The sequence below is a fragment of the Peromyscus californicus genome, unplaced genomic scaffold (genome assembly GCF_007827085.1).
Source record: "Peromyscus californicus insignis strain IS unplaced genomic scaffold, ASM782708v3 Scaffold_8__1_contigs__length_139910024, whole genome shotgun sequence".
In the NCBI taxonomy this organism is placed as follows: Eukaryota; Metazoa; Chordata; class Mammalia; order Rodentia; family Cricetidae; genus Peromyscus; species Peromyscus californicus.
The window spans coordinates 118,256,311-118,275,208 of record NW_026294606.1 but is presented as its reverse complement, the minus strand read 5'-3'; the positions used below and the strand labels follow the sequence as shown (position 1 = coordinate 118,275,208).

The following is an 18,898-nucleotide window of genomic DNA, read 5'->3' as shown; positions in this document are numbered from 1 at the left end:
GACCTGTGCACCTGTCCTTCAAGATCACTGCTACTTGAAACACAGCACCCTGTGACTCAAAGGTGTCATCCAGAAGTGTTTTCCACCATCCTGTTTCAGCGTTAAGTTCAGGGGAATACTGCGTCTCTGATTATTGAACATGGGGACTCCTTGGCGATATGCCCATCACTAACTATAATGATTACTAATGATTTCTAATAGAATACTTTCACTTTTCAACACATAGTTTTTGTCCATTTCTTAAGCTGCAGTAGGTCTTTACAGGATCCTAGAGGAAATAGTGCTTGTTGAGTTTTATCCAGTGGTTTAAGGATTTCATTCATCAGAGCAGGGCTGCGAGCCTACTAGAATGAGTTAGTAAGAAATCATTTGTGAAGATACCACAGACCTTGGTTGTAGGACATGGATAAATGAAACAAACTCAACTGGAAACTTCCTCCCTACTGATTAACTTTCATATTGCCAAAAAGTGCTATGAGGGTAACTTGGGAAAAACTACACATGAGTGGAAACATCTATGTGTGGTCATTCTGTGATACTGAGATCAGAGATGGACTTCTAACATCTTAAACACGCCTCTGATTTTCCTCCATGAGCACCTGGCAGCATACACAGAGAAGTCTGTAGCTGGTATAAATTTTTCCTTCAATATGCAGTTCCTTTGGCTTTCAAACTCTCATATTAGCTCACGCTTCACCTTTAGAACTTCAGTAATTTTTGGTATCATTCTCCTCCATGTTGGATGATATCTCCCAGCTAGAGGTGTAAGACAAGCCAAAATTCACAGCCTGTTTTTCCTGAAACATGTTTTCTTTTCTTTTTGCTTTCAAGGTAACTGTTTTCTATGGTACCTCTTGTAGAATATCTTTTTATGAGTTCTCTCTCTCTCTCTCTCTCTCTCTCTCTCTCTCTCTCTCTCTCTCTCTCATACGTACCTTTATAGTCAGCCCAAAATAGACACTTATTTGACCTTAAAAACAATATTTATTCTCCAAATTGAGGCCATAAGTACAAACATGATGCCCTCACCCTGGCCTCTACTCATCCCGATGATAAAATTTTCCAGGATCCTCCCAGATCCATCTTTGATTTACACACACCTTTAGTGGAAGAACCATATGTTGGCTTCTCTGATCTGAGGCTAGCCTCTGCTATTCACAGCTCACTGTGCTCTGAATTGGGTTGTTTCTTAGCCAGGTGCTCAGTCCAGAAAGCCACTTCCTCCCCTTTCAGTCTCTGGGCTTGCTGGGTGGTGGCTCCAATCTGCAGGTAGCCTTCCTTCTGGTCATACTTTGGCCAATGTGGCAGCCCCTCCCCATTGGGGTTCCTGGGAACAGAATCAAATAGAATTCCTCAAAGCTACTCTGTGATTCCCACTTTTTAAAAATGAGATGTATAGTGATTTCTGGATTATCTGTTCCCACTCATCACAAGGGAGAACATAAAGAGAACCAACATAAGAGCAATGTTTTGGAGTGGCTGGATTTGAGTTTATCACTGAACTTTAGAAACTGCCCTTCTTCCCAGTGAGTACCTGAAGGTCTGATCTTGCCCACCACCCCAGGTCCATCTTTACCACCAGACTCACCCATTTCGAGCAAAGTTGGCCCAGAATTTCATCATCATCTTGCTGAGCTTGATCTCCTCTTCAGAGGTACCCCCTGTGGGGAATAAAAAAAAGGAAAGAGAGGTTTAAAAACCTGTCACTACTAAAAGCATAACTCTTGAGCCTACCAGCAGCAGAACTCAGGGTACTGTTTAGAAAGGCAGAACTTTGGATCTTACTCCATACCTACTTAGTCAACAGTCTACAAAATCCTGGTTAACTGGTGTGCGCTTTCAGACTGAGGATAACTGATCTAGGACTTATCAGTGGAACACAGCCCATCCAATACTAACTGCCTTTATTTCCCATGTTCTTCTGTTTGTTCTTCCTCACCCAGGGTAGGAAGGTCATACCCTGGGGTTTCCTCTACCCCATGATATCATTGGCTCCTAGGTTTTTTCTTAGTCTTGTAAACTTGTGAGTGGTGAAAAATATAAAAATGCAAATGTTCTAAGGACATTAGTGTCTCTGGAAAGCTCCCAGTTAAGCAAGTCAGTCATGTTTTGATATGTTATTTTGAGTATAAAATAAGTTTAAAATAACTATATAATCAAGAAATGGCATTCTTGTCATCAAGTTGTCTACTATGTATGACATACAATATCTCTTTCTACTGTCAATCATCAGGAGTGTGAGAACAGTTATGCTGGGGACATGTTAATATATATCCTCCTTAATGTATATTAGACCAGGAGAAAGGCTGGCCACATCCATGTGTACCTCACCCCCATTATACTGAATTAAAAAATTAAGATCAAGACTGGAGCCCAGACCTCTTATTTCTACCCTCATCCCAGCCAAGAGCCATTACCTCTTAAAAGCGGGGCACCAAAGACAGAGTAGACTTCATCTCCATGGTCTCCGACTACATTCTTGGGTCTCGCATGTGATGAGAAGCTTGGATAGTACTGAAACTCATACATGTAGGTAGGAGCTCCAGTATCTGTGAACACATGGATCATAACAGCTCATGTTATTTGACATAAACCCAAATGGAATCAAGGCTCCTCCTACCTTTGAAGGAAATGCCTGATCATAAACACATCAGAAAATCAGCTTCAGAAAAGCTCCTTGATTTGCTTTTATTTACATATTTAATAAAAATGGTGACTGAGTCTTATGTTAATGCAATTAAAATAAATGTATACAATGAACCTGGTAAATACACTATATAAGTGTTAATGATAATATGCTAGCTTGGTGTTTTTGTGGAAGTTCTAAGATCAGGAGCAAGTGTGTCTCTCACTCTTTTGCTGCTCTTGGGACTCTTTTTCTCCCATTGCTTTGCCTTATCTCGCCTTGGTATGAGGGCTTTTGCCTTGTCTTATGGTATCTTGTTTTGTCCCTGTTTGATTGCTGTCTCTTGGACACCTGCTCTTTTCTGAAGGGAAATGGAGGGGAGTCATCTGGAGGGGAGGGAAGGTGTGGGGGGATCTGAGAGGACTAGAGGGAGGGGAAATTGTGGTCAAGATGTAATATATAAGAGTAGAATCTATCTTTAATAAAGAAGAGGCACAAAGTAAAAGCAGAAAGGACACAAAGCCTTCCCCCATGGAGAACCATCAAGCCACAAAGGAGGGTAGCCAGATAGGTAGAAACAAATTGAGTACTTGTGAAACAACAACAGCAAATCCTAAGAAAATAGCAATATTGAGTATTTGCATATCAATAATTTCCTCAAATATAAATAGATTATACTCTCCTAAGAAAGGCAGAGTCTTTTCTCACTTTTATAGCCGTAGATCTTCTGAAGGTAAAGAAACAGGAAGGATATTATACACACATAGAAACTAGCAGAGAAGAGAGGTAGCTATGGTTATATGAGATGATATATACACCCAACATCAGAGCATCTTAATATATAGAACATACATCAAATGATCTTAGGGAAAATAAAGATTGCATACAATAACAGGATGGGACTTCAATATCTCCACCCTTAAAAAAAATGGTCACATCATTTACATAGAAAATTGATAAGGAAATAGCTCTGAGACAAAACATGCGAATATTCCAATAAAAAATAAGCAGAATTGCAACCAATGTTAACAGAAGACTTGTTCTTTTTAAACTTCCACAGAACGTTCTTCAGAAAAACATTTCCTGTGAAGGCAGAAGAAAAATTCTTCATAAAAGTTAACAAGAATGAGCCGGGTGGTGGTGGCGTACGCCTTTAATCCCAGCACTCGGGAGGCAGAGCCAGGAGGATCTCTGTGAGTTCGAGGCCAGCCTGGGCTACCAAGTGAGTTCCAGGAAAGGCACAAAGCTACACAGAGAAACCCTGTCTCGAAAAAACCAAAAAAAAAAAAAAAAAAAAAAGTTAACAAGAATGAAATTGTAGCAAGTATGTTTTTTTCTGAAAAAACTAGAGAAAACCAAAATCAATTGCATTAGAATTTTTTTAAATTATACAAGTTAAAATACTTGTGGACAACAAATACATTAATAAATAAATTAAAAACTACAGTATAATGAAGACAATTGGAACACAGCATAATGGAAACTCATGTCTAAAACTAAAGCAGCTGTAAGAGAAAAACTAAAAGCAACAAACAACTACAGATCAAAACATACAAAGTGTTCAAAGAAACAGTGAAAGGTTATACCAAAAGAAACTCCACAAACAAACTAAGCCAAAAGTCAGAGAAATTGGCAAATAAAGAGCAGATCAGAAATAAACTTAAAACGATTTGGGAAATATCTTACCAACAGAATGCTGGCCTAGTGTATTAGAGGACCTAGGTACAACCCCCTGCAACACACACACACACACACACACACACACACACACACACACGAGAGAGAGAGAGAGAGAGAGAGAGAGAGAGAGAGAGAGAGAGAGAAAGAGGCAGAGATAGACAAAGACATATAGATAGACAGAGACAGAAAGGAGAGAGATTTATGAAACTATAAAAATGTACAGAAGGTTACCTGCTTTTGCTTCCTGGTGCACCAGAAGAGGCCAGGGTAGAGTTCAAGGATCTGAGGCAAGTGCCAGGAAAGGACTTACAACCTTCCCTCCCCTATACGCCGGAACCACAAGAACGTTAAGCTTGCAGAGACAATGGCTCTCTAATCACCTTTCCTGAACACAGCACCCCATGAAGACTGCTAGAGAAATCCCATTCAAAATCCAAGCGACATTCTTTACCAAAACAGACAAAGCAATCTTTTTTTTTTGTTGTTGTTGTTGAAAATCTGTCTTCCTTTATTTTTTTTTAATTTATTTTAATTTATTTTGCAATACAATTCAGTTCTACATATCAGCCACGGATTCCCTTGTTCTCCCCCTTCCCGTCCCCCTCACCTTCCCCCCAACCCCCCCCCCCCCCATTCCCATCTCCTCCAGGGCAAAGCCTTCCCCACAGACTGAGGTCAACCTGGTAGACTCAGTCCAGGTAGGTCTAGTTCCCTCCTCCCAGGCCGAGCCAAACAATCCTACATAGGCCCCAGACAAAGCAATCTTAACATTCATACTGAAGCACAGGAGACCCTGGATAGCCAAAGCAATACTGAGCAGTAGGAATACTGCTCCTGGAGGTATCACCATATCTGATTTCAAGTTATACTTCGGAGCCATAGGATTAAAACCAGGATGGTATTGGCACAAGCAGAAACGCATAGGTGAATATGATAGAATAGAGGACCCAAATACACTACAATGCAACTACAACCACCTGATTTTACAAAAATGCCAAAAATACACATTAGGCAAGAGACAGCATCTTAACGCTAGGAAAAAAGATACCTCTATGTAGAAGAATGAAACTCAGCTCTTCTTTCTCAACTTGCACAAAACCAACTCCCAATGGATGGAGGACTTCAGCATAAGCCCTGAAACTGTGAAACTGCTAGAGGAAAAATTAGGGTGTATATGTCAAGATACATGTACAGGATTTTCTGTATAGGATTGTGATTGTTGAGAGAATAAACCTAGTAATCAGCAAATGGAACTAAATAAAATTAAACAAGATTCTGTACAGCAAAGGAAACTCAGTCAACTGAGTTTCAAGCAGACTATATGATGAAGGAAACTCTGCCATTTATAATTGATAAAGGATTAGTACCTAGAACAGACAAAGAATCCAAGAAACTAAAGACCAAGAAAATAAACAATGTGAAAAATAGGCCATGGAAATGAATAGAGAGATCTCAAAATGAGAAGTACAAATGGCTAAAAACATTTTCTACAATGGTCAACATTATTAGCATCAGGAAAAGTCAAATTCAAATTCAAGTTGTTTTGAGATTCCCTCTTGCCACAATCAGAATGATTGTCATCAAAAAAGAAAACAAACACCCCCCCCAAATAAATGACAATAAATGCTGGTGAAAATGTAGGGAAAAGCAACACTTGTCTATTGTTGGTGGGAGTGTAAATTGATTCAGCCACCATGGGAATTGGTGTGAAGGGTACTCGAAACGCTAAAACTAGAACTACCATGTGACCTTCCTGGATATATACATCCAAAGGACTCTATAGCCTCCTCTAGAGATATTTGCACATCCACATTCATTGCTGGTCTGTTCCTAATTACTAGAAATGGGATCAGTCTAGACATCCATCAACTTAAGAATGGATAATGAAAATGTAGTACATCACACAAGGGGCTTGTATTCAGCTATAAAGGAAGTTAAATTATCAAATTTGCAGGAAAATGAGTGAAACTGGAAAATATTAGACCAAATGAAATACCTCAGCTTTAGACAGATAAATGCTATGAGTTCTCTCTTGTATGTGGATCCTAGTTTCCTAATTCTAGAGCTTTTTTACATTTAGGAGGGTCTATGTAAGTCAGGAAGCTTTAAAAGGCACAGAGAGGTTAAGGAGAAATATGTTAAGGAGTTAGGAGATACTAGAACAGATTACATGAAAAAAAAGAGTGGAATGTTGAAGGTTAAAAGTTTAAGGAGAGATGAGAGGAAGCAGCGATGGGGAAGGGAGAGGGGTGAGTGACAGCTGGTTAATCAAAGTTAAGGATGTATGGAAAACCCTTAAGAAAGCCACTGCTTTGAAACGAATTTGAAAATGTAATATCTTTTAAAAAGGAGTTTGAACACTACATGAGTGAACAATACATCCCTCAGAAGATATGAGTTACTAAATAAAAATTATAGTGCCAGGAATGGGATGCTATCCTATGATTTCTTGGTCAGAGAAGCCCTAGAGTACCCCCACCGCCCCCAGACACACCACAAACAACAAAGGTTATTACCCTTTTACTTTGTGGCCCAGCAAAACTAGATGTGAGGAATCCTTTGCTGATTGTATAACACATTTTGGTTGTAGGACATAGAGAAATCAAGCTGGAACTGACTTGAAAACATTCACCTTGCTGGTTAGTTTATATATTGCTGGAAGGTGCTAGGTAGGCTGCCGGAGGGAGAGGGAGTCATTAATGGTATTACCTAGCAGTGAGCACTGAATGCTACGATATTGGTCTGCCAGGAAGATGTGTTTGATGGTGCAATGGTGGTTGTAGGGCTATGGAGCTTTCTGATTGGACTTGAGGCTTGTTCCCCAAGGGAGAGAATTCCTTTCTGGTACTATTTATCTGGTCAAAAGACCATGGATGAGGAAATCATGGGACTTGGGAGAGAACTTATTACCATTTTTTTCTCATTTTTTTCTAAATGGGCATTTTGTCAAATTATCTTCCAAATATTTATGTTTATATTCATAGAGTAGTGCCAGCGTACTCCATAAGCACACTACCACCACCCTGTCCCCAGGCTCAGGAAACTAAGGAAAGGTGGGTAGGAAGATTGTAAGGGCTGGAGGATGAGGAATTACGCTATGAAATGCTGTCTTGTAGACATGGCAAACTTTGCATTTAGGATTCACTGAAACTATGGCTGCTTACACCAGATCTGCTAAAATGATCAGTCAATTAAGGAAAGCTAGGATCAGGAGAAAGAGCCTCCCACAGAAAAGAGATGCCTCTTGTTGGTTCTCCAGAACAAACTAGTCAGCCTTGATGAGTGTGGTCCAGCTTATCTGGACTCTGTTCTAGTCCAGCCTTGAAATCACAACCATAAAGTGACATTATATGGACTGTCCAGGCTCCATTTATGATACATCTTAGTAATGTGTACTTTAATAATTAAAGAAAAAGAAACCATGAATTTGAGAATCACAACAAACATTTAAAAAGGGATCAGAAACCATTTATCTCAATGAAGACATCATGGGAATAAAGAGAAACAGGGTGCTAGGGAAGTTTCCAGGAATCCAGAAGGATGATCCCACTTCAGACTAATAACAATAGTGGAGAGGGTGCCTGAACTGGCCTATTCCAGTAATCAGATTAGTGAATACCCTAACTGCCATCATAGAGCCTTCATCTAGTAACTGATGGAAGCAGACGCAGAGATTCACGGCCAGGCACCAGGCTGAGCTCCAGGAGTCCAATTGATGAGAGAGAGGAGGGATTCTATGAGCAAGGGACATCAAAATCGTGGTGGGAAAATGTACAGAGACGGCCAGCCAAACTAGTAGGAGCTATGAACTGTGGACCAATAGCTGTGGAGCTCCCATGGGACTGGACTAGGGCCTCTGGATAGGTGAGACAGTTGTTTAGCTTGAACTGGTTAGTGGGGCCCAGGCAGTGGGATCGGGATCCATCCCTGGTGCATGAGCGGGCTTTTTAGAGCCCAGTGCCTATGGTGGGACACCTTGTGCAGCCTTGGTGCAGGGAGGAGGGCCTTGGACTTGCCTCAACTGAATGTACCAGGCTCTGCTGACTCCCCATGGGAGACCTTGCCTTGGAGGAGGTGGCAATGGGGGGTGGGTTGGAGGGGAAGGCTGGGGGATGGGAGAAGGGAGGAGAGGGGAATCTGTGGTTGGTATGTAAAATGAATAGAAAATTTCTTAACAATAAAAAATAGTGCATGGAAAAAAAGAAACCATTTGTCTCAAATTCTTGCCAAATTTCTTCAAAAGTCAGAGAACATATAGCCCTGCCCCCATGAGTACAGACTCACAAAAGATGTGAAAATAAAACAAGGATATTACAAGAAAATTCAGCTGCACCAATGTCCTTCATAAACACAGATGGAAAAATACTCAACAGAATACCAGAAAACCAAATCCAACTGCACTTAGACTCATGGTTCAAAACCAGTTTCATGCATGAAAAACATGGGGCATCATGTTATGGAAGGAAGTATAAAATTACAGTTATTTCACATGCAAAAACATAATAATTCAACTTTCATTCAAAATAAAAAATTTCACCAAATAAGGGACAGATGAGATGTGCATTGTCATAATCAAGAGCATGTCTATGAAGCCCAGTGCCTACAGTGCTCCAACTGTGAAAATATGAAAAGCTTCCCACTAATTTTTGAAAGAAGACAAAGAGTACCTTGCTTGCTGCTTCCAGTCAGTGTGGTGTTCAAAGTCCTTGTGCAGTTATTTGGTGAAAGAAAAAAAAGAAAGTGTGTGTGTGACAGAGAGAGAGAGAGAGAGAGAGAGAGAGAGAGAGAGAGAGAGAGAGAGAGAGAGAGAGGCCACTCACTAGCTTCCTTTCCACGTTGTTCATGGCTCATGTGATGTGTGTCCAGCCTGACCCTCTTTCTACATGCCCTTCCCCTCTGTGATCTCCTATCTAGTTCCATAGTCAATAATATTCTTCCATAATCCTTTATTATATACATATAGACATTAAAAGTTAAGGAGGGAGAAGCCATAGAATTAGGGAAAGAAACAACAGAAATAAATTTTGTTTGAAAATGCCATAATGAACCCTAATTCTTTGTAAATTATTAAAAAACAAACTACATGTTGATCCCAACAAACAAACAAACAAACAAGCATCCAAATAAGAAAGCCAGGCATAGAAAGGTATTCCTGGAAAGAATGACTCTACAGATTAAAACACTGAGATTACCGAAGAATTGAGATATAATAAATGAATAGGATAAGATCACACAATAGAGATCAGCAAAAACCAGTAGTATTGATATGCTCCCAAAAAGAATACTCTAAAACATAAACCAGGAGAACAATTTCATTTGTGAGAGCTATAAAACACAAATTATATTGAAATAGTTTCATTTTTCTGTACAACAAAATTTATAAGAAATCAATGAAAGAAATTAGTCACAATTAAATGAAAATATTTCACGTTCATGGTTTAGAAGAATTAAAACTGTTAAAATGCCTGTATTGCACCCTACCAGTTCACTTTAGTCCTCAGGAAATAACTCCAGTATCATTTTTCACAGAACTAGAAATAATAGAACAATTTCAAATCATTGGAACCACAATAAACACAGAGAGACACAGGCACACAGACACACACACACACACACACACACACACACACACACACACACACGCGCACACACACACACACGCACACACACATACACATGCACACACACACACGCACACACACACACGCGCACACATACACACGCACACACGCACACGCACACATACACACACACATGCACACACACACACACACACACGCACACACACACACATACACACACGCACACATACACACACACGCGCACACACACACATACACACGCACACACACACACACACACACACAACTGAATCAAGAAAGAAAACTATTGGCAAAACAAAACAGAACAGAACAGAAAAACAACCCACTACCTGACTTCAAACTAAAATAAAGCTATATGGAAATTAACATAGTATGGCATTGGAAGGGAGATAGAGGGAGGGGGGGAGGGAGGGGGAGAGAGAGAGAGAGAGAGAGAGAGAATCTGGATATTTATTATTTATTTTGTAACATTCTTGGATGTATGTGACTTGTTTTTATTAATTTCACTGGGGCTAGCAGTAAAATGTTTGTTTTGAGTATCCAAGAAGACTTAGAGAGAGTAGATAACAAGGAGGGCTCAAAGAGGGATGCATGGGTCTCCCTGGGAAGGGGAAAAAGAAGAGATGTCCTGGGTAAATTGGGGAGGGTGTGGGAAGGGATGGGAACTTGAGGGAGCGGGTTGGGCGGGCTGGGTGTGAGAGGCAGGTTGGAGGTGGGTGGGACATAAGGGGAGAGTAATGAAAGAGATATCTTGATGAGGGGGGATTTTGGGGGTTAGGGAGAAACCTGATGCCAGGGAAACCCCCAGGAATCCACAAAGATGACCCAAGCTAAGACTCCTAACAATAGTAGAGAGGGTGCCTGAACTGGCCATCTGCTGTAATCATATTGGTGACTGCCCTAATTGTCTTTTTTTTTTTTTTTTTTTTTTTTTTTTTTTTTTTTTGGTTTTTCGAGACAGGGTTTCTCTGTGTAGCTTTGCGCCTGTCCTGGAACTCACTTGGTAGCCCAGGCTGGCCTCGAACTCACAGAGATCCGCCTGGCTCTGCCTCCCGAGTGCTGGGATTAAAGGCGTGCGCCACCACCGCCCGGCTTTTTTTTTGTTTTTTGTTTTGTTTTTTTTTTGGTCTAATTGTCATCAGAGATGCTCTATCCAGTAACTGATGGAAGCAGATGCAGAGATCCACAGCCAAGCACTGGGCTGAGCTCTTGGAGTCTTCCTAAAGAAAGGGAGGAGGGACTGTATGAGCCAGTGGGGTCATGATGGGGAACCCACAGAGACAGCTGACCTGAGCTCATTGGAGCTCATGGATCCTGAATCAACAGTTAGGGAGCCTGCATGGGACTGACCCTCTGCATGTGTGTGACAGTTGTGTAGCTTGGTCTCTTTGTAAGGCTCCTAGCAGTGAGATCAAGATCCATCCCTGAAACTTAATTAGCTTTTGGGAACCTGTTCCCCATGCTGGATTACCTTGTCCAGCCCAGTGCAAGGGGAGGAGCTCTGTCTTGCCTCAACTTGATGTATCATGCTTTGCTTAAGCCCATGGGAGGCCTGCCCCTTTCTGAATGGAAATGGAGGAGGAGTGGAAGGGGAGGGAGGGAGGTGGGAAGGAGAGGTGGGGTGAGGTGGGGGTGGAGATAGGGGGTTGTGGAATAGTGGAGGGTGGTGGGGGTGGGGATAGGGGATGAGGAGGTGGGGGGTGGGGGGGCCTGGGAGGAGAGGAGGGAGGGAAAACTGTAATCGGTACCCAAAATAAATGAAAAAAGTTATTTAAATAAAATATTTTAAAAATGTGAGCTTTTTTTAAAAAAAAAACTCCAGTTGTAGGGATTCTTGCAGCTGGGCTGAATGTCTTTTACATTGTGAAATGATTTTACATTACACCATGAGCCCTTGTCTCACGGGGATAGATTGTTGTGCCTTGTATAAATGTCCCCACATACTCACAGTTAAGTCTAGTTCTCTAGCTGATAGTACTATTTTGAAAGGTGACGGGGACTCGATGGGGGGATCACACTGTAGAAAGTAGGTTGCTGGGGGTGGCCCTGGGGAGTTTCTACCTTTCCTGACCACTTCCTGCATCTCTCTTCCTCTTTGCTTCTGTGTGCTGTGAAGTGATCTAGTTTGCTCCACCATGCTCCCCAGAACGATGCTCAGCCTCACCTCAGTGATAAAGCAGTGAAGGTGCTCACCACACGATTAAACAATACAAACAAGTCCTCCCTCCCTTACAGTGTCTATGTCAGATATTTCGTCACAGTGACAACCAACTGAGGAACAACTCCCATGGTGCAGACCTACTGCCAAACCCTCCCCCTGCCCTCCTGCCTTCAGCAAATCTCCTGACCCTGTACTTAACTCATACTGTTTCATGGCTCCAAGTGTAGCAATTTAGTTTAGAAACAACTTAAGAATATGACAGTTGCCTCTATTCTGTATCAGCAGATGCCCTTGAGTCTCACTGGTACCCCTGTCAGGGCAGGGAAGCCTGAGTTCTACCTCCGCACTGGTGACTCTTTGCTTCCAGGCTTACTCTGGTCACTATAAACTACTCTACCCAGGTGTGTGACAGATCAAAGCCTAAACCCTCCAACTAACAAGTGAGTATTGGTGGGTAAATACCCTCCATTTCTGTTCTGCTGGGGTAATCCTGAGACCTGACACAATTCTTCCTGAAAGATTCCACAGTTTCAGCTGTCCACAGTGGGCATGTGCCTGCTGGTGCATCATTGATTGGCTTTCATCTCTTTCCCATGTCAGCTCTCACATCCCTACTGCTGTTTCCTGGTACCAGCTACAAAATTAACTACTTGCATTTATACCTCTTCCTCATTTGGAAAACAAAACTGAACAGACCCTTCGCTGAAGAAGACTTTGCACACTGAGCACAAGAAGTTCCCACATCTGTCTATCCTAGGAAGTGTCCAGGTTAGGGACCAAAGCAGGAGAATCTTGGTCTCTTTTTCATCCAACTTCTGAGACTCACCTCTGTGACCACGGGCCACAGTCACTGATGGGATGCAAAATGTGACATCACCAATGAGCTCCAGGATTCCGTCTCTGATTTTGACTGGCTCATTGCTACCTCTCACATACTTCTCAATGGCAACTGGAATTGCATCCTCATGTATGCCCTGAAATGGATGACAAAAGCGATCACCAGCCTCTCCAACCAATTGAGGTTTCTTTGAGTCTGACCTTCCTATGACCTGTGCAAATCCTTCCTAGGGTGATGCAGTGGGAGACATTGAATTGATCTATAATTTGAGCCAATCCCTCACAATATCTGTATTTCTCAGTCAGTGGCCACAAATCCCTAGATGCTTACCAAATGGAGAGACAATTTCTGCAGGATTACTATGGCCATCTTCTTGTCCCATTTTACATCAGTTTGTAGAAATCCCATCATCTGTTACAAAAATTTTAAAAAGATTAAGCATTTGTGAGTCCTCAGGAATGAAGAGAAAGAGACAACCAGGAAAACATCCACTGTGAGTTCCTGTAGCGATCTACAGGACCTGAGAGTCCAAGTACAGGATGGAGGCATCTGTGCCAGTCTGACTCTCCTGAACTCCCACACCCTCCCCCACCTTCTGCCTGACCTTGGTTGTTCAGGCTATGCAATGGTTATGCCAACACACCCCCACCCAGGCTAAGAATTTCAGAAATCATTGAGAAAAGATAAGAAGTCATTGGTATAGAGTTCCCAAGCCTGGACATCTCAGTTGGGTCATGCCAGAGAAAGGTTCCTTGGATGAATACACTACGGCAATGGAACAGCTGCCCCAGACACAAGGCAGGGCTTAAAGATAGAATCCATGGAAGTGCAGAGTGGGGGCACAGTAGTGGGTGGTTAGAGGAACATCGGTCTAAGGGTCTGCTTGTGCTTACTGTTGGCAGAAGCCAGCCAAACTCCTGCTTGTTGACGCCCACCATGTAGGGCACAGTGTTGAAGCTCTTCTCAGCCAGGATCTCTTCTGGGGCCTTTGGCAACAGCACTCCATCAAGCACAGCTAGTACCAAAAGACCACTCTGGGAAAGAGATCAGCACAGTGTCAGAGATCACCAGCATCTCCTGCTCTGCCTGTCTAAGGGAGAAACTGGAACATAGACCCCATGACTGTGGGCAGTGGCCATGGAAATCAGTGTCCTTAGAAGGCTTATGAGCCACAGAGACCAAATTTTTGGCTTTTGTGAGTGATGAGGTTAATAGATAGGAAAGTGAAGCAGGGGAGGCATTTTCATTAAATATGTGTTATATATAAAATACTTCATACATTCATAAACATATACATAATATACATCAATCATGTATATTCTCTAGAATTGACTTTCATTGTTCCTATAGTTAATAAAGTTTCCATGAATTCTGGATTAGTGAATCCTGGGGCTTTGTTGCACTGGAATTCTAGAGCTAGGTTCTTGGGAATCACTGGTCACAATATTGTCATCATCCTTCTGTATGGGTCCCAGCTTAAGACATATTATCTAACACAGATTTCCTCAAAAAGAATTAGTATATGTAAGATTTATTTACAATATAATAAAACACCATATGAGCAGGGATTACTACTTTCTCAACCTTGGGTAATAAGATACTAACTTTCTTGAGCTCCAGTTTCATACTAACATTATAGTCTATTATTGCCCATGTGGATGCTAAATATGTGAAATCCACAAGTTTAGATGCTTTACTATCTTTTCCACAGTTTTTTTCATGCACTTTAGGTAGCACATGACCATTTTCCAAAATGACCAAACAGGGAAAACAGGCAGATCTCCTCCCTATCAGTTAGGTGTACTGTATTGTTGATCCAACACGGATTTCATGGGCAAGAACATCATATCCAAGTGGAAAAAGTCATGAGCCAAGAACAGAGATGTTGCCATTTGGGGCTAAATCCAGGATTGTTCAATTTCTAGCCTTAAGGAATGAATGTCCTGAAGCAAGACTAGAGAGAAGGGCAGTCAGAGTGACATACCAACACATCCTTATTTCCAGGTAGTGTTTTGAAGCTATAACTCAGTGGAGGTGCTGTACTTTGGATCTTAAGTGTCCCTAAAGACTGATGTGTTGCAGGCTTGGTCTCCAGCCTGTACTACCAGTGAGAGGTGGTGGGTCCTTTAGGAAATGGAGTCAAGTAGGGCTTCAGGTAAGTAGAGTGCCCACTTAAAGTAGATGGTAGACACAAACCCCCAGTCTCTTTCCCACTTCCTTCTTTCTTTCCTCTAACTCGACCCCTATTTTTCACTTTCTTTTTTTATCTTAACTCTGATTGCAATTAGACATAACATAGTTTACTAATTTATTTTGCCACACCTTGCCCCAAAAGGATGAAGTTCTTTGAGTGGGACAGACGTTTTTCTGCTTCACGGCTGTGTCCATCTCTGAAACTATAATCCGCCACATAGTAGCTGCTTCTTTAAAAAAAAAATGAATGCTGAAAGTCTGAAAGATTTGAGATTCTTAAAATTCTATAGACATTTAAGGGATACCCTGGGATCCCATGGAGGGACTGGAGAATAGGGCTGTAATTCAGCACAGCTAATGTCATGAGACCTTGATGGGGAGAACCTGGAGGTCACTACTAGAGTTTTCTGGATACAAGAAAGGGTGTGACATCTTCACCCTGCATAGCTTATGATTCTCCTAGGATATTTGTGTTCCTCAACAATGGTTTCCATGACCCTTAGCTAGGCAACTTAGCCAACTGGCTGTGTGGCCTCTTTATAGGTCCTTTTAGTGCAAGAATTGTAATTGAGGAGAAGATACAGATTGGGAGCAGTGAACTAGCAATCAGAGGAGTAGTGCCAACCCTGTCTCTGGTCCTCTTGGCTTGGCTAACCCATAAGTGAATTTTGCTGCTCTAGACCTCAACAGTACACACACATAACAAAGAACTGTGATTCCAAACACTCTTTCAATCACAGCCTAACACTGTTAGACTCCAAACCTTAAAAGGTTCTTACCTCTTTGGAGTCTCCTTGTAAATTGAACAGATTCTGTGGGGACAAAGAAAGAGGTTGTGGTTAGAAATCTTTCTGGAGTAAAAGCACGTCTTTTGCCCTGTGCTCCCAGTTTCTTCTCAGGCAGGGTAAGAGGACCCTGCGTGGCATCCTCTCAGTACAGGCACAGAGAGGAGCAGGATGGGGGGGCAGCTGCAGTAACTACCAAGTGCTAATACCCAGAGCCAGAGTTGCTGAAGCTCTCAGAGGATGTCCTCCCTCATCCCTCCCTCTTGGTAACAACACCCCAAATTTTCTGTTGAGAAAATGTGGGGACAAGGTGACTTCAGTGGCAGGATGATTTGACCCTGATGGAAAACTAAGCTGGATGGATGATGGATGGACAGGATGAGTCATGTACTCCTTCCTTCCCCTTTTGCTATTCTTACTTCACGAGTTCAGTATGTGAGCTGCATCACCATGCCTCAGAACACAGGGGATAGCTCAAAGATGGATGCCTGACACTGTTGATTAATCAGACTTTAAACCTAAACCGGCATTAACCTGAAGGAGTAGATAGTTTCTAAGCATACAGGGTATGAAAGTTGATTGCTGTTGTGCTTAACCTATTCAGGAGGCCAACATGCTTCAGAATAAATCCAGCAAAACAACGGGAAACTGGCATGTAGATTCTTATTATCTTCTGAGCACCTGGACCTAGCTATGTTCTTAGATTTGAGTCATTTGAAGACTGCTACAGCCCACTCCTTTTCCTGTTCAAGGCTTTAACTTGAATGGTTGCTTACAATAGAAAACCCTAACTCCTATAAACTCACTGATACTCATTCCAGCCCACCAGGATTGAGGTGACTGCAGTGTTACTTCAGATCAAAGGTGTGACTTATTTTTGTGTTATGGCTAGACCACCAAACACTCCCTATCAGCTTTGCCCTGGGCAGTGGTCCCCAGCTAGTCACACTATTTAGGTAAGTGTTTGAAACTTTGAGAAATGGGGCTACCTAGAAGAAAGCAGTCACTGTAGGTAAAACAGTCACTTGGGGGTGGCGTACCTCTGAAGCTTAGGCCTGCTCTGAAATGGCCTACTTTCTCTGCCTCCTGTCCAACATGAGGTGAAGAACCACTTCCACCATACATTCACAGTGCCAGGATGTCCTATGCAATTAAATAGATCCAAGAAACCTTGATCTAGAATCTCGGGAACTAGAAGACAAATAGTATTTCTCCCTTTGAAGTTTTGGTTTCAGGCATTTTCACTTGTACTCATTCAAAGGGAACTAACACAATGTGAAAAATGACCACTAGAGCTCCACCAACCAGGTGTGTGTGTGTGTGTGTCTGTGTGTGTATGTGTGTGTGTGTGCAAAGAGAGAGAGAGAGAATGCTATGTGTGCATGTGTAGATGTGTGTCTGTATTCATATGTGTGTGTGTCTGTGTCTGTGTAAGTTTGTATGTGTCTGTGAATGAATGTGTAAATGTGTGTCTGTATGTGTGTTCGTGTGTGTTTGTCGGTGTGCATGTGCATGTGTGTGTGCAAACTGGAGTCATTGCCCAATTATATCAGCACTTCCACAAGAACTCAATGTGATGGGATCTTAAGTTTCTGGGATTTCCCCACAAACACCAATAGTTTCTGTGCCACATGGAGAATGACTGAAATGTTTTAGTTTTCTGTGTATGAAAAGCAGATGTGAGTGAAGTGTTGGCACATGTCTTTAACACAAAAATACCTTGTCTCAAAAACAAGCAAGCAAACAAACAACAATTGTAGAACTGAAGGAGAAAAAATGACTTTTGTGTTTGTATTCTTTGTAAGTCTTGGTCACCTTATATAAGCCGGAACTAGAATCTTATCCCTAAGGCCATATTGAACCGAACCATGTGCGCATGAAAAAACTACTCTAGAGTGTCTCCGGTCTACAGGAAGGTCACATTCTTCTCTCACAAAGCGGGTAGTTCCGGTGTGTCATCAGGCTTTTTCCTATGTCCGTTTGTCCTAGGAAGTTCCCGGGGTAACAGACTATTATAACAATAGTAGTAATTGCTGGTGGTTATGTCAGAGGAGCTGCAGTCAGCAATGGAGCTTATGGAATTCAATTCACTGAATCGCAAAGCTAAACCCAGGGAGGCAAAACCTCTCCATTGTCCAGAATGTCCCTTGTTTCTTCCTCCTGCTTGCTGCTGCTGTCTCCCTGCTGTACTTGGCATGGTGTGATTACTGTGTGAAAGGAGCACACTGTATCTAGTATAGTGTGATTGTTTCTTGAGAAAACTCCACTCCTCACTGGGCAATTTATTTTCAGATCATAGTGAAGATGATATTTTTAATATGAGCAATGATGCTTATTTGGATCAATGACTTCATTAGACTTCCTGAGTTAGCCTAAAAGACACAGGCGGTTAACACAATTAGTAAAGATGATTAGGGACATGATTTAGGTTATTCCGCCAATTGCTCCAATAAAAGATACAAAAAAGCAAATATAGGCTGAAAGTTACATTCCCCTTTGTTAGATATGAGATTTGCAGAAGATGAAAAATCAGAGCAAGGAAGTTTCATGCATTATAGACCCATGAATTCTGCCTGTGGGAAGCCAGGCTGATGACTAAAGAGAACAATTATGCCCCTACACCTAAGGTTAGGCCTGAGTTCCTTAGTCATGTAGCTTACAGAATTAATCACAGGTCCTGGTATGCACCTTGAGAAAACAATTGCTGTGAAAGGAAATTAAATGACCCTGTTGTGTGTAAAGGAGAACAGATGGTCAGCTGACCCACTCGTTTGAAGTTTCTCTAGAGTGAAACCAGAAATCTGCTGCACTGAGACTGCAAACACTCCCCCTCCCGTACAAAAGGAACTGGCTGAAATATGCCTAGCTTGCTTAAAACGTTATTAACCAGTTATAAAAGAATCATGGGGTGGAGAAAATGTTTGACTACTTGAGGGCCTCTAAGAAAAGCAGGTAACTTGTGATTTTAATGTGGCTTCTTCTTATGTAAAGATTTGATTTTGTTTTGGAAAA

At 41.9% G+C, this 18,898-nt stretch overlaps 1 protein-coding gene across 1 annotated transcript in view; it reads right to left on the bottom strand.

The window, feature by feature from the left end:
- Positions 1-1,028: 1,028 nt before the first annotated feature.
- The window catches only part of LOC128103422 (liver carboxylesterase 1F-like), a 34,739-nt gene continuing 16,869 nt past the window's right edge, over positions 1,029-18,898 (bottom strand). The window contains exons 8-14 of the mRNA XM_052727806.1: positions 15,881-15,913; positions 13,802-13,942; positions 13,239-13,319; positions 12,897-13,044; positions 2,418-2,549; positions 1,589-1,661; positions 1,029-1,327 (exon numbers count right to left, since the gene is read on the bottom strand). Of these exons, the coding sequence (XP_052583766.1) occupies positions 1,156-1,327; positions 1,589-1,661; positions 2,418-2,549; positions 12,897-13,044; positions 13,239-13,319; positions 13,802-13,942; positions 15,881-15,913 (780 nt within the window). The 3' untranslated portion in view covers positions 1,029-1,155. The remainder of the gene's footprint in view (positions 1,328-1,588; positions 1,662-2,417; positions 2,550-12,896; positions 13,045-13,238; positions 13,320-13,801; positions 13,943-15,880; positions 15,914-18,898) is intronic.